Source organism: Schistocerca piceifrons, chromosome 1 (assembly GCF_021461385.2).
Source record: "Schistocerca piceifrons isolate TAMUIC-IGC-003096 chromosome 1, iqSchPice1.1, whole genome shotgun sequence".
Lineage (NCBI taxonomy): Eukaryota > Metazoa > Arthropoda > Insecta > Orthoptera > Acrididae > Schistocerca > Schistocerca piceifrons.
In genome coordinates, this window is record NC_060138.1 from 330,617,588 (window position 1) to 330,637,941 (window position 20,354).

The 20,354-nt window shown below is 40.6% G+C and overlaps 1 protein-coding gene across 2 annotated transcripts in view; it reads left to right on the top strand.

Annotated features, from left to right (window-relative positions):
* The window catches only part of LOC124784415 (FGGY carbohydrate kinase domain-containing protein), a 129,862-nt gene that overhangs the window by 61,847 nt on the left and 47,661 nt on the right, over positions 1 to 20,354 (top strand). For both annotated transcript variants that reach the window (XM_047254097.1, XM_047254099.1), the window contains exons 6-7: positions 8,050 to 8,257; positions 17,813 to 17,963. In XM_047254097.1, the coding sequence (XP_047110053.1) occupies positions 8,050 to 8,257; positions 17,813 to 17,963 (359 nt within the window). The remainder of the gene's footprint in view (positions 1 to 8,049; positions 8,258 to 17,812; positions 17,964 to 20,354) is intronic.

Genomic DNA, 20,354 nt, shown 5'->3' on the forward strand with positions numbered 1-20,354 from the left:
AGGTATGTTTTCTGTCATTGGTAGTTATGCTTGCAATACATTTTCATGTTGGCTGGATGTATTTTCTGTGTGATCTTCAGCATAATCACTATCATACAACAGAACACAGTCTTCTTTACCTGGTGATGTTGAGCGTTTAAAATTACAGAGAAAGAACTCCGAGTTGACTAGTGTCTGAAAAGGTTCTTAATGAGATTTCCCAACATCTTGGTAACTGTCTTCCGTGGAGGGTTTTTATCTGTGGTGGCCTCGCCTCCATGGATGATTGCCTCATGTAGTGTTCCTGAATTCAGTGGGTAGGTGGATGGCTCATACGTCTGTATGGCAATGGGGAACAGGTATGGCATGTTGTGAAGTGATCTCGTCTGGGATACAGTATTGGGCCTTGTACAAGAAGTCAAATATAATCATTTGCAGTTGAAATGTGTGAATAGGGTTCTTATGGCAGCATAATAGCTATCAACCAGTTGTATTTTTTCTCTGTGATAGTGTACAACATGTCCAGGGTGTCCACAGTGGAAAATTACCTGTGTGTTGTCCTTTCTCCTACAAATTCATTTGCAGTGCATTATACTTGGTGTTGGTGACAGTGGTACCTCCATTGGTTGGAAGCTGGGTGGTCAGTTAATGGGTGTGGTGTAAGCCTAAGTTGATAGTCCATTCTTCATGGCACTTTTGACTGGAGGTAGAGAGGGTGCTAAAGATCAGTACAGCTCTTCTTCTATATTATCTATTACCTCCAGATGCGTAGAGTTGACATTCTTGGATGCTATCTCTTGTGTTCTTGGTCTGACATTTCTGGCTGTCATAAACTGCTGTATCTTTTCTCTCACTACATGGTGTATGAGAGAGGCAAAGTTGCAACTGTATTCCACAACTGCCATAGGGACCACATTCTGGAGTCAGTCGTACTTCTTTCATTCAACTTGTTTCTGTTGCATTTCCTCAATATGCTGACACCACTTGATGAATTCCTTGACTGTTGTGACATCCTTTAGCAGAAGAGCTTGATACATGTCTTCTGCAACTGCTTTCATCAAGTGTGAGATTTTGCCAGCTTCTGTCATATTCCCCCTCAGGGGGCTCACTTCCTTTCATGGGTATGTGTGTGGCGAGCACGGGACCCTGAGCTATTGCAGCCTTCCTTCTTTCCTGGGCTGCATTTCCTTTCCCTTCCCCTCCTTTCCTGTCCTTGCTCCTTCCCCTCCACCCTCTACTCTCCCTCTCTTGGTGTCATTGTTTATGTTGGCCTCGCTATCCTTGTTATGTTGGCTTTGCGATTTGATGTTGTTGAGTAATTACCTCATCCTTTTGGCATTCTCTGGTCTCCTTCTAGGGTTTGACCTCCATTACTAAATTTCTATTCCATAGTGTGAGCGATTTGGGGAAGAGCACCTTACCTAGTGTCTCTGGCGTGTGCCCTCCTAGTTCCTTCCATCTTTTCCTTCACATCATTGTCTGATGCTAGGGTCCATAGCCAGCATGGTAGCCAGCCCATGTGGTGGGGTCACTATGTACCCTTTTGGTTGAGCTCCTGAAAACACAGGGATCACACTTCTGATACCTGTAAGCCTAGGAGTGGTTGCTTGTCATCCTGGATCATTGGAACTCCCAGCAATGGCCGCTGTGCCAGATGGCCTGTGCTGTGGCTGGGTGGTGCCTGTGGGGAGAGCCCCTGATCAGAGTTGGTCGTATCAGAGCAAACACTATGTAAATAAAACACATGTGGGTCCAGAACTCTGGCCATTCTTCTACGGCCACCGCTTTGAATGGAAATGATTCTTTTAGTGCTGCTTCTTCTCCCCCTTTGGCCTTCCCTTCCATGGCTACCTCTTGGGAGGAGGGTCAGGCTCATCGGCTAGGGGCAAAACCTTTCCCCCACTATCTGGTTTGCTTTCACCAATACCAAACCTTATTTTTTGTGGTACACATTGAAGACATGTTTGGCGAAGTGGACTCTCTGAGCAAGGTGCAGTCAGGTTCGTTGTTGATCAAAACTGCTTCAGCTGCCAAGTCTGCGGCCCTTCATGCCTGTGATAAGGAACTTCGGGACAATCTAGGACGGCAGGGTGTTCACTTCATTTGGCATGTTCAGAAGGGCCCGGAGAACAATCGCATTGATACTGGTGCCTTTATCCTGGCCTTTGAAGGGGATACCCTCCCTGAGAAGGTCAAGATTATGGTTTATCTATGTGACATGAAGCCGTACATCCCACCACTTATGAGATGTTTTAAGTGCTTGCATTTTAGACACATGTCTTCCCACTGTTTGCAGACCCCTCTCTGTGGTGACTGTGGATGTTCACTCCATGAGGGGAGTTCCTGTCCCCCCCCCCCCCCCCCCCCTCCTATGTGTGTTAATTGTCATGGCAATCATTCTCCATGTTTACCGGATTGCCTGGCTTATAAGAAGGAAAAGAAGATACAGGAGTATAAGTCCCTTGATCATCTAACCTACAGTTAGGCTCGTAAGAATTATGCACATCTTCATCCTGTGTCAGTGACGTCTAGTTATGCTTTAGGTTATGCTTTAGTTACATCTTCACACCTTCCTCCCCCTTCCTTACCTCAGTTCCGAACCCCTCTCCTCCCCCCTCCCCTGCAGTTCCCACACCCTTTTGTCTGGGCGTTGCTCCCCCTCCCTAGCTGGAGAAGTGGCATCTGCCGGTCAAGAGTGCCCCTCCCAGGACCCCCCCCCCCCCCCCCCCCTGCTTCCTGGTGCCTTCCAGGCCCATGGTCTGCTGCCACATGACGACCACAAGAACCACGGCCTGTGGGCTCCCAGGTCGCCCGCTCTCTTTCTTTTCCAGATCTTTCTGCTGCTGACTCCCTTTTGCAGCACAGCTCTCCTCGATCTCAAACAGAAAAGAAGAAGAAACAGAGGTCCCGTCCCCACCTTTGCAACCTGACTCTGACCTGCTGTTCATGGATGTCACCCCCTCCTTGTCGGTGATGGATGGTGACCTGGCGGCATGACTGACTTTAGCCTGTTCACCCCCCATTTGAATCATCATTCTGTGGTTATCCAATGGAATTGTAATGGATATTAACGTCACCTTCCGGAGTTGAAATCCCTTATTTCGTTTTACTCTGAAGCTTGTGTGGTTCTACAGGAATCTCATTTTACTGATGATCACATATCAACCCTCTGTGAATTTCGTGCTTACTGTCGAAATTGGGTCGGCCATCTGTGGGCCTCTGGTAGCATTTGTATGTTGGTCCATACAGACATTGCTAGCATGTGGATTCCTCTTCAGATTACATTGGAAGCGGTTGCTGTTAGGGTCCACCTGGACTCTGGGGTCACAGTTTGCAATCCTTATCTCCCTCCTGACAGGACTCTTACACCTGCAGCCTTAACTGCCCTTCTTCTACAGCTTCCTCCTTCCTTCCTCCTTCTCAGGGATTTTAATGCTCATCATCCCTTGTGGGGCAGTGCATTTCCATCTAGTCGGGATCTTCTCATAGACCAGTTTCTTGCAGACCATGACTTGTGCCGTCTTAATGATGGCTCCCTTACCCATTTCAGCGCCAGTCATGGTACCTTTTCTGCCATTGATCTTTCTCTTTCTTCTCCCTCCCTCCTCCCTTCATTACACTGGTTGCCACACGATGACCTTTGTTGATTCTGTCACTCCCTTCCCACTCCCCGATGGACAGGTTACCTTGTTGGTCTTTCCAATGTGCCAGTTGGCCTCTATATCCTGCACAGGTTGTTTTTTCTCCCGCTTTGTTGGGTTGTATTGATGACGTCGTACATGACATGTCTGATGCAATTGTTCGCACTGCTAGCCTTGCAATCCCATTCTCATTTGGGCCATTTCATGGCCGGCAAGTCCCGTGGTGGAGTACGGCCATTGCCATTGCCATCCATGATTGCCGTCGAGCTTTGCAACACCTTAAGAGGCACCCATTCACTGCCAATCTTATTACCTTTACACGCCTTCGCGCCAAAGCCCTCTACTTAATCAAATGAAACAAACAGGTGTGTTGGGAATGCTTTGTTTCTTCCCTCGGGTTTCAGTTCTCTCCTTTAAAACTGTGGGTGGTCCACTTTTGTCATCATACCGGTCCACCCTGATCCGGAGCTCTACCTCAATGCACAACGATTACCTGTTGTCCCACAGTTTCATTTCCTGTGTCTTCTTTCCAACAACAAGCTCACTTGGCTGCCTCATATCAGACTTCTGAAGATAGGATGTTTCTGTAAACTCAATGTCCTTTGCTTCCTTGCCCACACCTCTTGGAATGCGGATCGTTCCACTCTTCTCCTCTTTTATCGGGCTTTAGTGCTGTCTCACTTCGACTATGGTTGTCAAGTTTATGATTTGGCTGCTCCTTCCGCACTGTGCCTCCTGGATCAGGTCCACCATCATGCAGGGTGTTTACTGTGGAACTGATAGCAATTTCCTAGGCCCTTGCCTTTATTAAATAGTCCCAACTCAGTCACGTTTTGTTATTTACGGGCTCAATGAGTGGCCTTCAGTGCTATTGACCAGTGTTTTTCCAGTCATCCCTTGGTCTCGGCCATCCATGACCGTCTCACTGATCTTCTTCATGCTGCTTGTTCTGTTGACTTCCTTTGGGCCCCTGGCCATGTGAGTATCCCAGGTAATGAGCTTGCTGACCATTTGAGTGGGGGAGCAGTCACTTACCCCCCCTTCCCTGTAACCCCTCCTGCAGCGGATTTACGGCTTCATATCAAATCCCACTTCGCTCAATCATGGGCCAACTCTTGGGAGGCTACCTCCATGTCTAATAAACTTCATCGGATTAAGGTGACACCTGTCCCATGGCATTCTTCCTTCCACCTCTCTCGAAAGGACTTGACCACCCTGTGTCGTCTCCGCATCAGCCATACCAGGCTGACCATGGCTTTCTTTTGTGTAATGAGCCACCCACTTTTGTGGTTGTTGGGCTCTCCAGTCAGTAGCCCCTATTTTGGTGGAATGCCCCCTTCTTTTGGCTCTACGTACTAAGTATGGACTTCCCCACACTTTACCTTTAATATTGGCAGAAGATTCCCAGATGGTTCTCTGTTTCCTCCATGAAAGTAGTTTTTATTTTCAGTTCAAGGGTTTAAAATCTCCCTCTGGAGTATGGGCAGGGCGGTGAGAGTTGGGGTGTCTCCCACTGTAAGCTGTTGTTCGGAGATTCCTGACTCCCTTCCCTGGCCAAGATCCTCTTTTCTCTCCCTTTTACTCAGTTTTTATCACTTTTTAGATTTGGTTAGTCTCCTTTTACAATATGCATTTTTACATTCTAGTGGTTGAACGTTTTTGAATAGCAGGTGGTCTTGCCTGTACTGCATCAGAGTTGGGATATTTCCTGCCTCTAGCATAGTCTTGGGGCTGCCCACTAGCTGACTTCCCTCCTTTCGTTTTCACCATTGACAACATGACTGCACTTTTACATTTTTTATCCTTTTACCTTTTGTCGTCATGACTCTTCGGAGATGTCAATCCATCCGAATGGACCACCCTTGAAACAAGGGACTGATGACCTTGCTGTTTGGTCCCTTCAACCCCAGTCAACCAACCAATCATCTGTCTTATTCAGATTCATATAGTGGAATAGTTACAAAACATTCTGTATGTAGAATTGTGTTGTTTCTCCATGATCTTTGGTCCTGTTCTTCAGTTGTTCTTCCATTAAGCAGGCTTACTGGTGACTGTTGCCAAATGTTCTCTTCAGTTTGGCCTAGAATTTATCTCAGCTGTTGAGCTTCTCTTCATTGCTCTCAAGCCACTGTGCTGGACTGTGCTGTCAAGTGAAACTACACATTTGCCAAACACATCAAATCATGCCACCTATTGTATTTGGGGACTCAGTTAAATGCTTTCAGCCATTTTGTCAGGTTCTGACTGGTGTCTCCAGAAAACACTTATCGAAGCCTGATGTGCAGCTGCCTTGTTGCTGTTTTGGAATTCATTTGTTTTTTGAATATACAAACCTTGGGAATGATGTGCTGTTTCTGTAGGCCATGGCTTTTGCTACCTAATTGGAGCCAAAGTGATGTAGGTATCTTGAAGTTTCTGGCAACTCCATTAAACAGTGTCATGCCGTAATTGCAACCAAGTCAAAATCTGAAAGGAAGGTTATCAGTGAAGTACAACAGTGGGCACTGAAAGTGTAGTAACACGAGTCCGTTTCCGTCGCACTTCACCTAGTGTAGACCGGGAACTGTCTGCTAGGCATGCCCGATGTGAACTGGCTAGGCATGGCCCGTGCTGCTTCCACCAGCAGAGGGTGTGGCCGAATTCTCGCGTGCCCTCTGGTGGGCGGAACTTTACTTGCGGCAACTACTGTCCATCACGTGCCGTGCCGATGTGCACCTCCCGCAATCTTTCTGGTGGCTACTGCAGAAAGGACATTTGTTATGACCACCATCATATAGTCAGAATAGAACTGAACTCTTGGATGGAGAGTGCTTCTAGTTAAACATAGAATATTCCAGAATATACAAACATTACAAGCTTAGGAAATTTGGAAAATCTTGCAGAAGTGAAGAAGACTAATAAATAATTGCTGGTGGCTGGGTTTGAACTGGTGACCTGCAGAATGCCTGCCAGTGATGTTAACCATTATGCCACACAGCATGAAGCACAACTTGCAGCACTATGTAGAAAAATGTAAAAGATCCTCATGTATGATATTGGTAACACCAGAGAGGACAGCAAATAATAAAATTCTATTTATTGTGCATATACAGAATACATATTAAATAACTACATTTTTGGAGGATGGGAAGTCTGGTACACAGACATTCCATCTCAGGCAACAACAGTGCCTCTAACCCAGCAGAGCAGTGAGTTTGAACAGAGCTTATCTGACATATACAGTTGTGTCATTCCATGCTGCTGCTGTGCTATGCGAGAGTTAATCAGTCATAGCAGCTGGTGATTGGTGGTATGCCAGGCTCTTGGCAACTCATTACCATATGTTTTCAGTGGGTGAGAGACCTGGATAATATGTTGAGCAGGGCAACAGTCAAACAGCATCTGTACTGAGGTATGACAGGACAACTTGAGCAACATGTGGTCTTGTGTTATCTTGTTGAAAGGTAACATAATGGAGACTTTGAAGATAAGATACAGCCACTGACTGTGAAATATCAGAAATTTAACAGCTGTTGTCCAAATTACTGGCTATATGAGCAAGGTGCTAGAGCCACATGATAAAGACAAATACAATCTGGCATCATTCATTCTCTTCAGAGACTCCATACACAGATTAGTGCAGTAAGTAGAATTGGGGCTCATGTGGAAATGTGATATCATACCACATGTATTCGGCGCTGTCATTGGAATCACCAGTGTCTGCCAGACTCTCTCTGTTGCTGTCTCAGTGGATAGTGTAACAATGGTCACCATGCAGGTAGTCCATAGCTCTCCAGACATTGTTTCTCTGCCTGTTTCAGTTCATGTCTTGCTGCAGTCTGCCCCCTTCTCTGACTGAAGGTATATGACATGACTATTATCCTGTATGGTTTAGTGAGTAAATAGTGTGTCTGTCCTCTTGGGTGCTAGTTGCATGAGGCTGCTGAGATCCTGTGTGGTATTAATTATGACCCTCCAGAAATCATAAATTCCATATTCGCATGACAGTCATGGGATCCCAACCAACATGTGCAGCAATATCGTAGAATGATAAACCTCATTCTCACTTGGTCACAGTCCTGCCACTTTCAGACATTTCCTTTTCTTACACAAGGCATAACATCATTATCTCACAAACAGCTAACATTCAAATGCAAGTTCTGAATGAGAAATCCACTGAATCATCTTTCCTTATACACAGAATGTAGATGGTGTTACTCCTACTGACTTTCTGAGGTTGCACTGAAATGCTAATCATTTGCAATACAAACATGGGGTTCAGTTCATGCTACTTTGATATTTGTTGCATGCTACTTTCATGGTGTTGCACCTTTAACTGTGAATAATCTATTAATTTTTTTCAGTAATCCTGTGCTCTGCATGATTGTGAAGATAGATATTGAAACATCTCTCCTATGTGTAAAAATTGACCATTTTCTCTTACATGTAGGTCTGATTTGTGGTACTTCAACTTGCCACATGGCTGTCAGCAAATTACCCTACTTCGTTCCTGGTGTTTGGGGCCCATATTTCAGTGCCATGGTGCCTGGACTGTGGTTGAATGAAGGGGGACAGAGTGCAACTGGAAAACTTATTGATCACATTATTGATACACACCCGGCCACAGATGCTATCAAAGAGAAAATTGGAGAGACAGTGTGAGTGTCATTTTTTTACCCTTAATAATTTGATGTAAATTGCATATACTGTCTTTAGAATATGTCATTTAATCTTCAAAATAAATACAGACTAATACTCAAAAATGTTGAGGATTCGAATGAGGAAAGAGTCTGTTGTTGAATGTGCTCAGCAGTAACTGGAAACAATTACTATAAACTCAGAATTTTTTCAATGATATCTGTTCCTGATATTCAGAAAAAAATGTTATTTACTTGGTCTTGAACATTTTTAACATAAAAAATATATTGTAGGACACCAGGAAAGTATTTCCTATTTGATATTATTGTCATATTCTGATACATGTCAGTGGGAAGTTCAGTTACAAGGGAGACACAATTACCTGCCCTAATTGTTGTTGTAGGTCATTCAGATAATGAAAAAATTATGTAATGAAGTGTATGAAGAAAAGAGATTTTTGTAATATTAACTCTAGAAAGATAACCTACACCACCTGTATGCTGTCATATGGTTATCTTTCTAGTGTTAATCCATGGTGCTAGGTGTTTATTCAAAACAATAAAAAACAATTTAAACTTATTAAAATCAACACAAATCAATTTTTATTAAGAGACTGAAGACATATTTTTGTATATACATATATATTTTCTTAAAATTACTAAGATACTTCAACCTTAATCATGAAATACCTGACAAAAACCACACAAGACAGTCACTGGAGTTTAATTTTTTAAAATATTTGTTATCACCCACTGTTTTTTGAACCATGTGACAGCTATTTCCAGGGTCTGAGATGCTTCTGCGTGAGATGGTCTGCATCATTTTATACATTTATGTTTTCTTCTGTTTCACCTTTTTGCACTTCCTGCTGTTTGTTTGCCTGCAGTATGTTTTCTACAATTTTGTCATCTGACATGATCTAAAAACCTTTATTGTTACTGTTAAAAGTGAGCTGCTCTTTCATAACATTGGCATTTCATTTCTGGTATATTAGTATGTTTGTCATTAGCTCATTTATATCCTCCAAAACCAAATCATACATATCATTATTGAGTTTTCATGTTTCTGTTTTAGTATTCTGTTCCAGGCATTTGATCAGAGTCTTCCATTTAATCAAAGCTCGTGCATCTCAATCCTGTAACAACACTCCTTCAAATTCATTAGCTTGAAAAATGGCAAATGGACTTCTACACTATCTTCAACAACAGATAGCAATCTACATAAAAGTTGTTGTCTATTACATCATTTTAGTGTTTAAATAACACTTCGATCTATGACAAATTAGGAGGCAAAATTTTATGGAAAACATTCTGTATCCCAACAGTTCAGCAGTTGGTGCATTGTCCAGTGAAAGTAAGACCTTTCCTTGTTTAAGCAATTTTGTTTTATTTATTTATTATTGTTATTATTTTCGTTTCTACTTCATGGATAAAAGTGTTGTCATACCAATCAATGAATGTTTCAGTGTTCATCCATGAGCTTTTTTTAGCTTTTGTAAATTTAAGGCACCCTGATATTTTTGAAGCATGTGCGATTTTTGATTTTACGGTGATACGTGAAGGCATTTAATGGTTCTCGGCAGCATTTGCGCAAACTAATATTATTACTTGCTGTTCATGCATTTTATGTCATGAACTTACTCACCAAGAAGCTAACAATTTTGATGGTAATGATTTCCAATTTGATGCAATTTCATCAGCATTGTAAATGAAGTCCATGTCATAGTCATTTTCGTCCAATTTTATTATAAAACCATCGTTAAAAGAATGTTCTGCATCAGCATCAGCTGAAATTTTTTCACCTTGCATTTCTAATTCATGAATTCCATGATGAGATTTCAGTCTGTACAACAGTCTGTTACTTGCACCTATTTTTATTGCACTGTAGTGCCTTTTCACAGAGCAAAGGACCAGGTATCAGTTGCCCAGTAGATTGTTTCTGTAAAAACAAACAACAGAAAGCGTCTTTCAAAAGTTCTCTTATCACAGAAGTACCTACACCATACTTATTAGCTACCTTATGACCAGTTCCTCCTATTTTATCTTTGAGTGATAACACCCCTGTCTTTTGCTTTGATATCCCTAAGCACAGACATGACATAGCACAGTAACATAGTGGTTGGCAACCATCTTAAACAATAATGAAACACACACGTCTAAATCAAACAATAATCAAATGGGCAAGACAGAGATTGCACAGGCAGGTTTAAACTGTTCAATGATCATTCAAAATTATGAAGCACATATGCTGTATAAATTTTGTGTATACATGGTGAGGCAAAAATAGCTCACACATTTCATGGCTAAATAAATTACAGTCAAAGTATATAACAAGTTCAATTTCATTCTCATCTGAAAGTACATGAAATACCATTTTAGTTACAGTAATTACTACTTTTAAAAAAATAATGTTCCTCAACTGCGTGCCGTTGTTGCATACAAAATGATGAAGGCACTCACTAAAGTTGTCCATCACTTGGCTGATCATTTCCTGTGGAATGGCAGCCAGTTCCTGTCAGTCTGTGTATTTGTTCTGTGTTTTCACACTGCTGCCCAAAAGTCAAAGTGCAGCAATCTGTTGGTTTGCCAGGCAGCATGGAGACTATTGTATACCAGGTGTAGAAGTATGAAACTGGAATTTCCCTATAGATGGTGCTAGCCATGAGTGTAGGGCTCATGAGACTGCGTCTGTGACACCATATGCTTCCTGTAATGGCTGATGACGAATGTCGATACACAGTAACCCAAGTTCCTTACGCTGGTTTATGTTTGAAACCTGTAAACATGCTGAGTTTTGTGCATATGAACTATGATTTGCAGACAGCATTTGTTTTCTGTTATCATTTGAAGAAAATATTTGTTGAAGCTTTCCCAAACATGCTCCTGGGAAAAAAAACAATGTTTTGAGTGGTTCAAAAAATTAAAAAGTGGTGATTTTGACATGAGAAATGACTAGCATAGGAAGCCACCGAAAAAGTCATATTGCAGGCCTTATTGGATGAAGATGATACTCAAACTCAACAGGAAATCGCAGAACAATTGAAAGAGATGCAGAAAGCCATTTCTCTTCATTTGAAAGCTATGGGAAAGGTGCAGAAAGTGGGAAAATGGGTTCTGCATGAACTGAATGAAAGACAGCAACTAAATCGAAAAACCACTTGTGAAATGCTGCTCGCCAGATACAAAAGAAAGTCATTTCTCCATTGAATAGTGACAGGTGATGAAAAATGGATATATTTTCAGCATTCTAAGCATCATAAATCATGGGTTAATCCAGGCAAGCCATCAACATCCATTGCAAGACCAAATCTCTTTGGAAAGAAGACAATGATCTGTGTTTGGTGGGATCAGAAGATTGTTGTCTATTATGAGCTCTTAAAACCTGCTGAAACCATTAACATTGATTACTACTAACAGTAAGTGATTGATTTAAATTAAGGATTACATGAAAAATGACCGGAATATGTAAAAAGGCAATGTAAAGTCATATTGCTCCATGATAACGCACCATTTACGCGTAGAAAAACAGGTCAGGGAAACGATTGAGGTGTTCAGTTGAGAAATACTAGGGCATGCAGCTTATTCTCTATGCTTATTATTATTATTATTATTATTATTATTATTATCATTATTATCATCATCTGTATGCTTCACTGGGACACGCTCCCTCTGAACAATGCTTCAGTTTGTATGAAAATGTACAAAAATGGCTTTCTGACTGGTTCGCTTCAAAACAAGAACTGTTTTTTTGACATGACATTCATAACCTGCTGGTGAGGTGAGAGAAATGTATAAATAGCAATGGATATTATTTTGAATAAAATATTGCTTGTCAGTTTCAAACAACAGACATGTAATTATTGCAGCAAAATTCCAGTTTCATGCTTCTACACCCGGTAGACGCTCTTACTGTTGCTACATGTTCAGTGATTCTGGTGGTCTGAGGCCACCCAGATTGTATTTGTTTCAGTACAGATCCAGTATTGCAAAAGTTGAACCTTAGCAATATCATGTTTCAAACAGGTATGGCGTCTTGTCGACCAATTCGAAAGTGCACTCAGAAATCTGTCTTTTTAGCAGTCAGAGATCCATTGTCTTTTATAATTTCAACAATGGAAGTGTGGTGCTCGCCATTCCAGCTCATGTTGGTGAGTGAAATTGGCATATTACTTCTTCTCCAATGCTTGCCCCCTCTCCATTTCACTACTCCTCACATGTGTTCACCAAACAATTACATTCTGAAATTGTGTAATGAATGCCTTCATCAGTGAGTATGCAACAACAGCACTCGTATAACTTACGTTAAATTTACAAAGAAGTAATTACAGTAACTAAAATTGCATTTCATGTATATAAGATGAGAATGGAATAAAAGTTGTCGTAGACTTCGTTTTGATTTTATTTAGCCTTGAAATGGGTCAGTTATTTTTGCCACTCCCTGTATTTATCAGCATTTAAGCAGATACAATTATTGGACCTGCAGAGTCAGTTTTCCCTATCCCAAGGTATTTTTAAATGATATACTCTTGATCTTTGATTGCTGATAGCAATTGTATGTAATATTATTTTTTTCATATATTTTCAATTTGGAATACAAGTGCTTCTTTTCTGTGTTTCTTATTTCATTGTAATTATGTAAGTATATAAAAGCATCATGCATAATTGTTTAACTGCATTTATTTCTTAATAATAATAATAATAATAATAATAATAACAATAATAATAATAATGATGATGTTGCAATTTTGCTGGTCCTAAGTGTATAATAATAATAGTAATGATAATAATGGAAATAATAATAATAATAATAATAATAATAATAATAATAATAATAACAACATATGGTCAAACCCGGTACAACATAACAGGCATGCACGGTGGATACAAGCAGAAACAGATACGTACAAGATGATACCACAAATGCCTGAAGTGATAATTTTGCAACATGAAGTCACCCAAGCAATTAATTCTACTCACAATTGGAAAGCCCCTGGAAAAGATAAAATAGCAAATTTCTGGCTAAAGAAATTCACCTCAACACATTCACATCTAACTAAATTATTTAACAGTTACATTGCAGACCCATACACATTCCCTGATACACTTACACATGGAATAACTTATCTGAAACCTAAAGATCAAGCAGACACAGCAAACCCAGCTAAATATCGCCCCATAACATGCCTACCAACAATATACAAAATATTAACTTCAGTCATTACACAGAAATTAATGACACATACAACACAGAACAAAATTATAAATGAAGAACAAAAAGGCTGTTGCAAAGGAGCACGAGGATGTAAAGAGCAACTGATAATAGATGCAGAGGTGACATATCAAGCTAAAACTAAACAAAGGTCGCTACACTATGCATACATTGATTACCAAAAAGCTTTTGATAGTGTACCCCACTCATGGTTACTACAAATATTGGAAATATATAAAGTAGATCCTAAATTGATACTGTTCCTAAACATAGTAATGAAAAATTGGAAAACCACACTTAATATCCAAACAAATTCAAATAATATCACATCACAGCCAATACAGATTAAGCGTGGAATATACCAAGGAGACTCATTAAGTCCTTTCTGGTTCTGCCTTGCTCTGAACCCACTATCCAACATGGTAAATAATACAAATTATGGATACAATATTACTGGAACATACCCACACAAAATCACACATCTGCTATACATGGATGATCTAAAACTACTGGCAGCAACAAATCAACAACTCAACCAATTACTAAAGATAACAGAAGTATTCAGCAATGATATAAATATGGCTTTTGGAACAGACAAATGTAAGAAAAATAGCATAGTCAAGGGAAAACACACTAAACAAGAAGATTACATATTGGATAACCACAGCGACTGCATAGAAGCAATGGAAAAAACAGATGCCTATAAATATCTGGGATACAGACAAAAAATAGGAATAGATAATACAAATACACTCCTGGAAATGGAAAAAAAAACACATTGACACCGGTGTGTCAGACCCACCATACTGGCTCCGGACACTGCGAGAGGGCTGTACAAGCAATGATCACACGCACGGCACAGCGGACACCCCAGGAACCGCGGTGTTGGCCGTCGAATGGCGCTAGCTGCGCAGCATTTGTGCACCGCCGCCGTCAGTGTCAGCCGGTTTGCCGTGGCATACGGAGCTCCATCGCAGTCTTTAACACTGGTAGCATGCCGCGACAGCGTGGACGTGAACCGTATGTGCAGTTGACGGACTTTGAGCGAGGGCGTATAGTGGGCATGCGGGAGGCCGGGTGGACATACCGCCGAATTGCTCAACACGTGGGGCGTGAGGTCTCCACAGTACATCGATGTTGTCGCCAGTGGTCGGCGGAAGGTGCACGTGCCCGTCGACCTGGGACCGGACCGCAGCGACGCACGGATGCACGCCAAGACCGTAGGATCCTACGCAGTGCCGTAGGGGACCGCACCGCCACTTCCCAGCAAATTAGGGACACTGTTGCTCCTGGGGTATCGGCGAGGACCATTCGCAACCGTCTCCATGAAGCTGGGCTACGGTCCCGCACACCGTTAGGCCGTCTTCCGCTCATGCCCCAACATCGTGCAGCCCGCCTCCAGTGGTGTCACGACAGGCGTGAATGGAGGGACGAATGGAGACGTGTAGTCTTCAGCGATGAGAGTCGCTTCTGCCTTGGTGCCAATGATGGTCGTATGCGTGTTTGGCGCCGTGCAGGTGAGCGCCACAATCAGGACTGCATACGACCGAGGCACACAGGGCTAACACCCGGCATCATGGTGTGGGGAGCGATCTCCTACACTGGCCGTACACCACTGGTGATCGTCGAGGGGACACTGAATAGTGCACGGTACATCCAAACCGTCATCGAACCCATCGTTCTACCATTCCTAGACCGGCAAGGGAACTTGCTGTTCCAACAGGACAATGCACGTCCGCATGTATCCCGTGCCACCCAACATGCTCTAGAAGGTGTAAGTCAACTACCCTGGCCAGCAAGATCTCCGGATCTGTCCCCCCATTGAGCATGTTTGGGACTGGATGAAGCGTCGTCTCACGCGGTCTGCACGTCCAGCACGAACGCTGGTCCAACTGAGGCACCAGGTGGAAATGGCATGGCAAGCCGTTCCACAGGACTACATCCAGCATCTCTACGATCGTCTCCATGGGAGAATAGCAGCCTGCATTGCTGCGAAAGGTGGATATACACTGTACTAGTGCCGACATTGTGCATGCTCTGTTGCCTGTGTCTATGTGCCTGTGGTTCTGTCAGTGTGATCATGTGATGTATCTGACCCCAGGAATGTGTCAATAAAGTTTCCCCTTCCTGGGACAATGAATTCACGGTGTTCTTATTTCAATTTCCAGGAGTGTATTAAAGGAGAACTAAAAGAAAAATATAGACAAAGACTAACAAAAATACTGAAAACAGAATTGACAGCAAGAAACTAGACAAAAGCTATAAATACTTATGCTATACCAATATTGACCTACTCATTTGGAGTAGTGAAATGGAGTAACACAGACCTAGAAGCACTCAATACACTTACACGATCACAATGCCACAAATATAGAATACATCACATACATTCAGCAACTGAAAGATTCACATTAAGCAGAAAGGAAGGAGGAAGGGGATTTATCGACATAAAAAACCTACATTATGGACAGGTAGACAATTTAAGAAAATTCTTTATAGAATGAGCAGAAACTAGCAAAATACACAAAGCAATCACTCATATAAATACATCGGCTACACCATTGCAATTTCATAACCACTTCTACAACCCTTTAGATCACATAACATCAACAGATACGAAGAAAGTAAATTGGAAAAAGAAAACACTACATGGCAAGCACCCATATCATCTAACACAGCCACACATCGATCAAGACGCATCCAACACATGGCTAAGAAAAGGCAGTATATACAGTGAGACGGAAGGATTCATGATTGCAATACAGGATCAAACAATAAACACCAGATATTACAGCAGGCATATTATTAAAGATCACAATACCACAACAGATAAATGCAGACTTTGCAAACAATAAATAGAAACAGTAGATCACATCACAAGTGGATGTACAATACTAGCAAATACAGAATACCCCAGAAGACATGACAATGTAGCAAAAATAATACATCAACAGCTTGCCTTATAACATAAACTTATAAAACAACATGTTCCCACATACAAGTATGCACCACAAAATGTACTGGAGAATGATGAATACAAATTATACTGGAACAGAACCATTATAACAGATAAAACAACACCACATAACAAACCTGACATCATACTCACCAATAAAAAGAAGAAATTAACACAACTAATCGAAATATCCATACCCAATACAACAAATATACAAAAGAAAACAAGAGAAAAAATTGAAAAATACATCCAACTGGCTGAGGAAGTCAAGGACATGTGGCATCAGGATAAAGTTGACATTATACCAATTATACTATCAACTACAGGAGTCATACCACACAGTATCCACCAGTACATCAATGCAATACAGCTACATCCAAACTTATATATACAACTACAGAAATCTGTAATTATTGACACTTGTTCAATTACCTGAAAGTTCCTAAATGCAATGTAACATATACCGTACAGTTAAAAGGAAGTCACGCTTGATCAAGGTCCGTGTCACCTTCCATTTTTAACCAGACATAACGTCTGAGACAAGAAAGAAATAATAATAATAATAATAATAATAATAATAATAATAATAATAATAATAATAATAATAATAATAATTATTATTATTATTATTAGTAGTAGTAGTAAACTTGTTACCTGTACTACCCAACACTTTACATTTGACTGAATAGTTTCCTTTCTACTGCTTCCACCTGGGCAGTACAGTGTGAATATGTTAATGAATCAGTTGAATGAGCATCTCAAGACAGAATGAGAGCTATTATTATTGTTATTAATCAGTAGTAGTAGTAGACGTAGTAGTAGTAGAAATAGTAATGATGCTGATGATAGTGGCGGTGGTTAATGTTCCATCAGTGTAATGACTCTGCGCCAATTCAGTTCAGTAAGTACAAAGAAGGAAATTAGTAATCAATTGTTCAAGCAACTGTTCCAGCAGTCTCTTGAAGTGCTTCAGATATACTATTGAGAACCTAAATCTTGATGACCAGATATGGGTTTGACCTTCATTACTCTTGAAATGATGATAGAGTTAGCGAATGCATCACAGCTGTTGGCCTTGTGGTGTGTGATAATGGTGTTATATTAAAATATGAAATAAGACAATACCATGTGAATAAGTTAATGAATCCCCTGAACTTGTATATGATTTACTTGAGTATGCCAGCATTTTAACAACCACCTTCTTCAAATGGCTGCGTTATGCAGTATGTGTAAGTGGATCTATTTATACACATGTTTGGTGATAGGAAGTTTATGCTTTATATTGATGACAGAAAAAAGAAAAAAAATAATTGAAACAATGTCTGTAGCTCATTGTGGTATTACTTTGTATAGCATTTAAGTGACTTTTCTTCCATAGTCTTCAGCAGTTGCTTAACTGTGTTGTTTCTAGGCATGTACAAGAATATTTAAACAATCTGCTGGAGAAAATGGCCCAGAAGCAAGAACTGAAATCAGTAGCTATGCTAACATGCAATGTGCACATGTGGCCTGATTTTCATGGTAATCGCTCTCCTTTGGCAGACCCATCTCTTCAAGGAATGGTTAGTATTTCACTTTTAGTTGGCTTAGTATTGTCACATAGACGGCTCCTCTGAAAATTTTAATATGAATAATTTTGCGTTATTGCCTTGGTGAACTCAAATTGTTCTGAAGTCTTGATTATAGACCATTAAATCCATACTGCAGTACCATACCTCTCACATGAGGCAGCTGCAATGTTTGCATTATTGGCTCTTACTTGAACTTAGATTGAATAAACTACAGTTTTTCAGTTGGATAAAAGAGTTTGATTTGATTTGATTTCATTCTCCTGTGTCACGACACATTCACATTATGTGAGCCAGTTATTGAATATAATGTGAGCTCACTCAAGTGATCTTGCAAATGCTCAGAACTAAGTAAGCTGACCAAAATTTGGCAGATGATGGCATCCACAGATGTCATTCCAAAATTGGTAGAATTTGATTTACTAAGTCAACAATTTATGCAAATGTAGATGGACAGCTTGTCATGTATTCTTTGCTCTGAAAAGAATGACAATAAAGGTTCCCACCTAACATTGTCTCATTACACTTGCAGCCTCAGACTTTGTTGTGGTGTAAATTAGAGATTTCTAAACTTTAAAAGATTACACAGGTGTACTGGAAAGAGATGGTTGTAATACATGCCCACACACAAATAATAACGTAACAGTAAAAACTAAGTAAAATGAGTTAACTGTCAATATAGTTACACTTTTTTTACTTGTTTAAAACAGGCAATCATTTAGCCAAAGAAATGAGGAAGACTAAAACAATATCTACATCTCTGTATTTCACCCCCCGCCCTTCCCTTCCTTTGTATTAGAGTCTAATAGCCTACCATCATTCAGGTCACATAAGTAGAATGCTGGGTCAATATGAAAATATTTACAGACTGACAAGTGTGATTATTGGAGAAACTATCCCTGGCATTCAGTTTCAAATAGAGTATGGCAACCATCAGAAAATCTATACCAATATGGCTAGATAATGATTTGGACATATTCTTGTATGTGCAAGAATAGAATCATCAACACCATCAGTTTTGTTGGTATACATCTGAAACTAACACAGTATATGAACTAAACATTGCAGTGGTTTTTCAAAATATATAGTATATGGCACTTTGAAGGTGAACTAATGACTATACTGTAACAGCCATTAAAACAAAACAAACTACAGGCACTAAAAGAGCTTAATCCTCACCAAACTATAATGGACTTTGTAAAGACATCAGGTGCAAATTACTTTCCAGTCTCACTCTCCTTACAAGGATTTGGGGGGAACCACATGTTGGATAGCAGTTAGCAGTCTCTATATCCACACTAAACAATACATGACATCCAGTTTTTGAGATTTTCTAATTATGATTGACAGGAGTATTTTTGGTTATTCAGTTGAGTTGATGATACAGTATAGTTTTCATAAATACTTCAACAGTTGATCTAGCCTCCTTTCATCAACCATTAAGATGTTGTTCATTAAAATGGAATTATGAACTCAGTTCATTACCCAAGAATATGTCTTTCAGTAGATCACAAGCTATCAAAGATTTTTAGTTTGCCAACTGTCTCAATTTGCAAGGTGTTTGTGATGTCTTAAAAAGAAAACTTCTCATCGAATCTTCTGTTGAAGTTATGCTGTGTGTACACACATTTCCTTATATGGGTGGAGACAATGAGCATTCAAAACTTAAAAACTATCATTTCAGAGGCAAGTTTGTCCTTTTTACTTGGGCAGCCTGTGAGTCACTGTCAGCTGCTATTAATGCAGCTGCTATCTGTTGCACAACATTGCATCGCTCTGTCTGATAGTTTCCAAATCAGAGAACAGATTGTTTATGCCAGTTAACAAGTCTTGCAAGCTTCTACATGACTGCTGCCTTCATATTAGTGCCGAAAAAAACTACTGAAGCATATGTTTTAGCTGTGCCCTCCTGTAATGTTCTGTGGTTCCTGGCTTGATGAGGAGAGGGTGGTATGATAAGTGGGTGGCTGGTTTCCACTCACTGCAACACAAAATGCCCATGTGGTTTAAATCCACTTTATTGCAGGAACCAATCGAGTACTTAACTTCAATTATATCCAATCTGAAGTTCGATGGTTAAAAGTACTAATTCTAGAATCTTGTCTGTGTCCATATCACAGCTATATACAATGACTAATGTTCCCTCACAACTAGCTAGGGTGTGAGGCGATGACTATCACTGTGGAAAACTAGAGCACAGTACATTGTATTGAGGTGCAATGTGAGTTGAGTCCCAGTGCGGCGTACTGAGGTACTGAAGTGGAGAGTCTGAGTTGGCCCAACTACACTTGAATTTACATTTCTTAGTGAGACCCCCTGTAAGTTGGTATACCACTGATGATATGTCTGCTCCAGCTTTTTCTTACAGTGAAAGAACTGAAACCT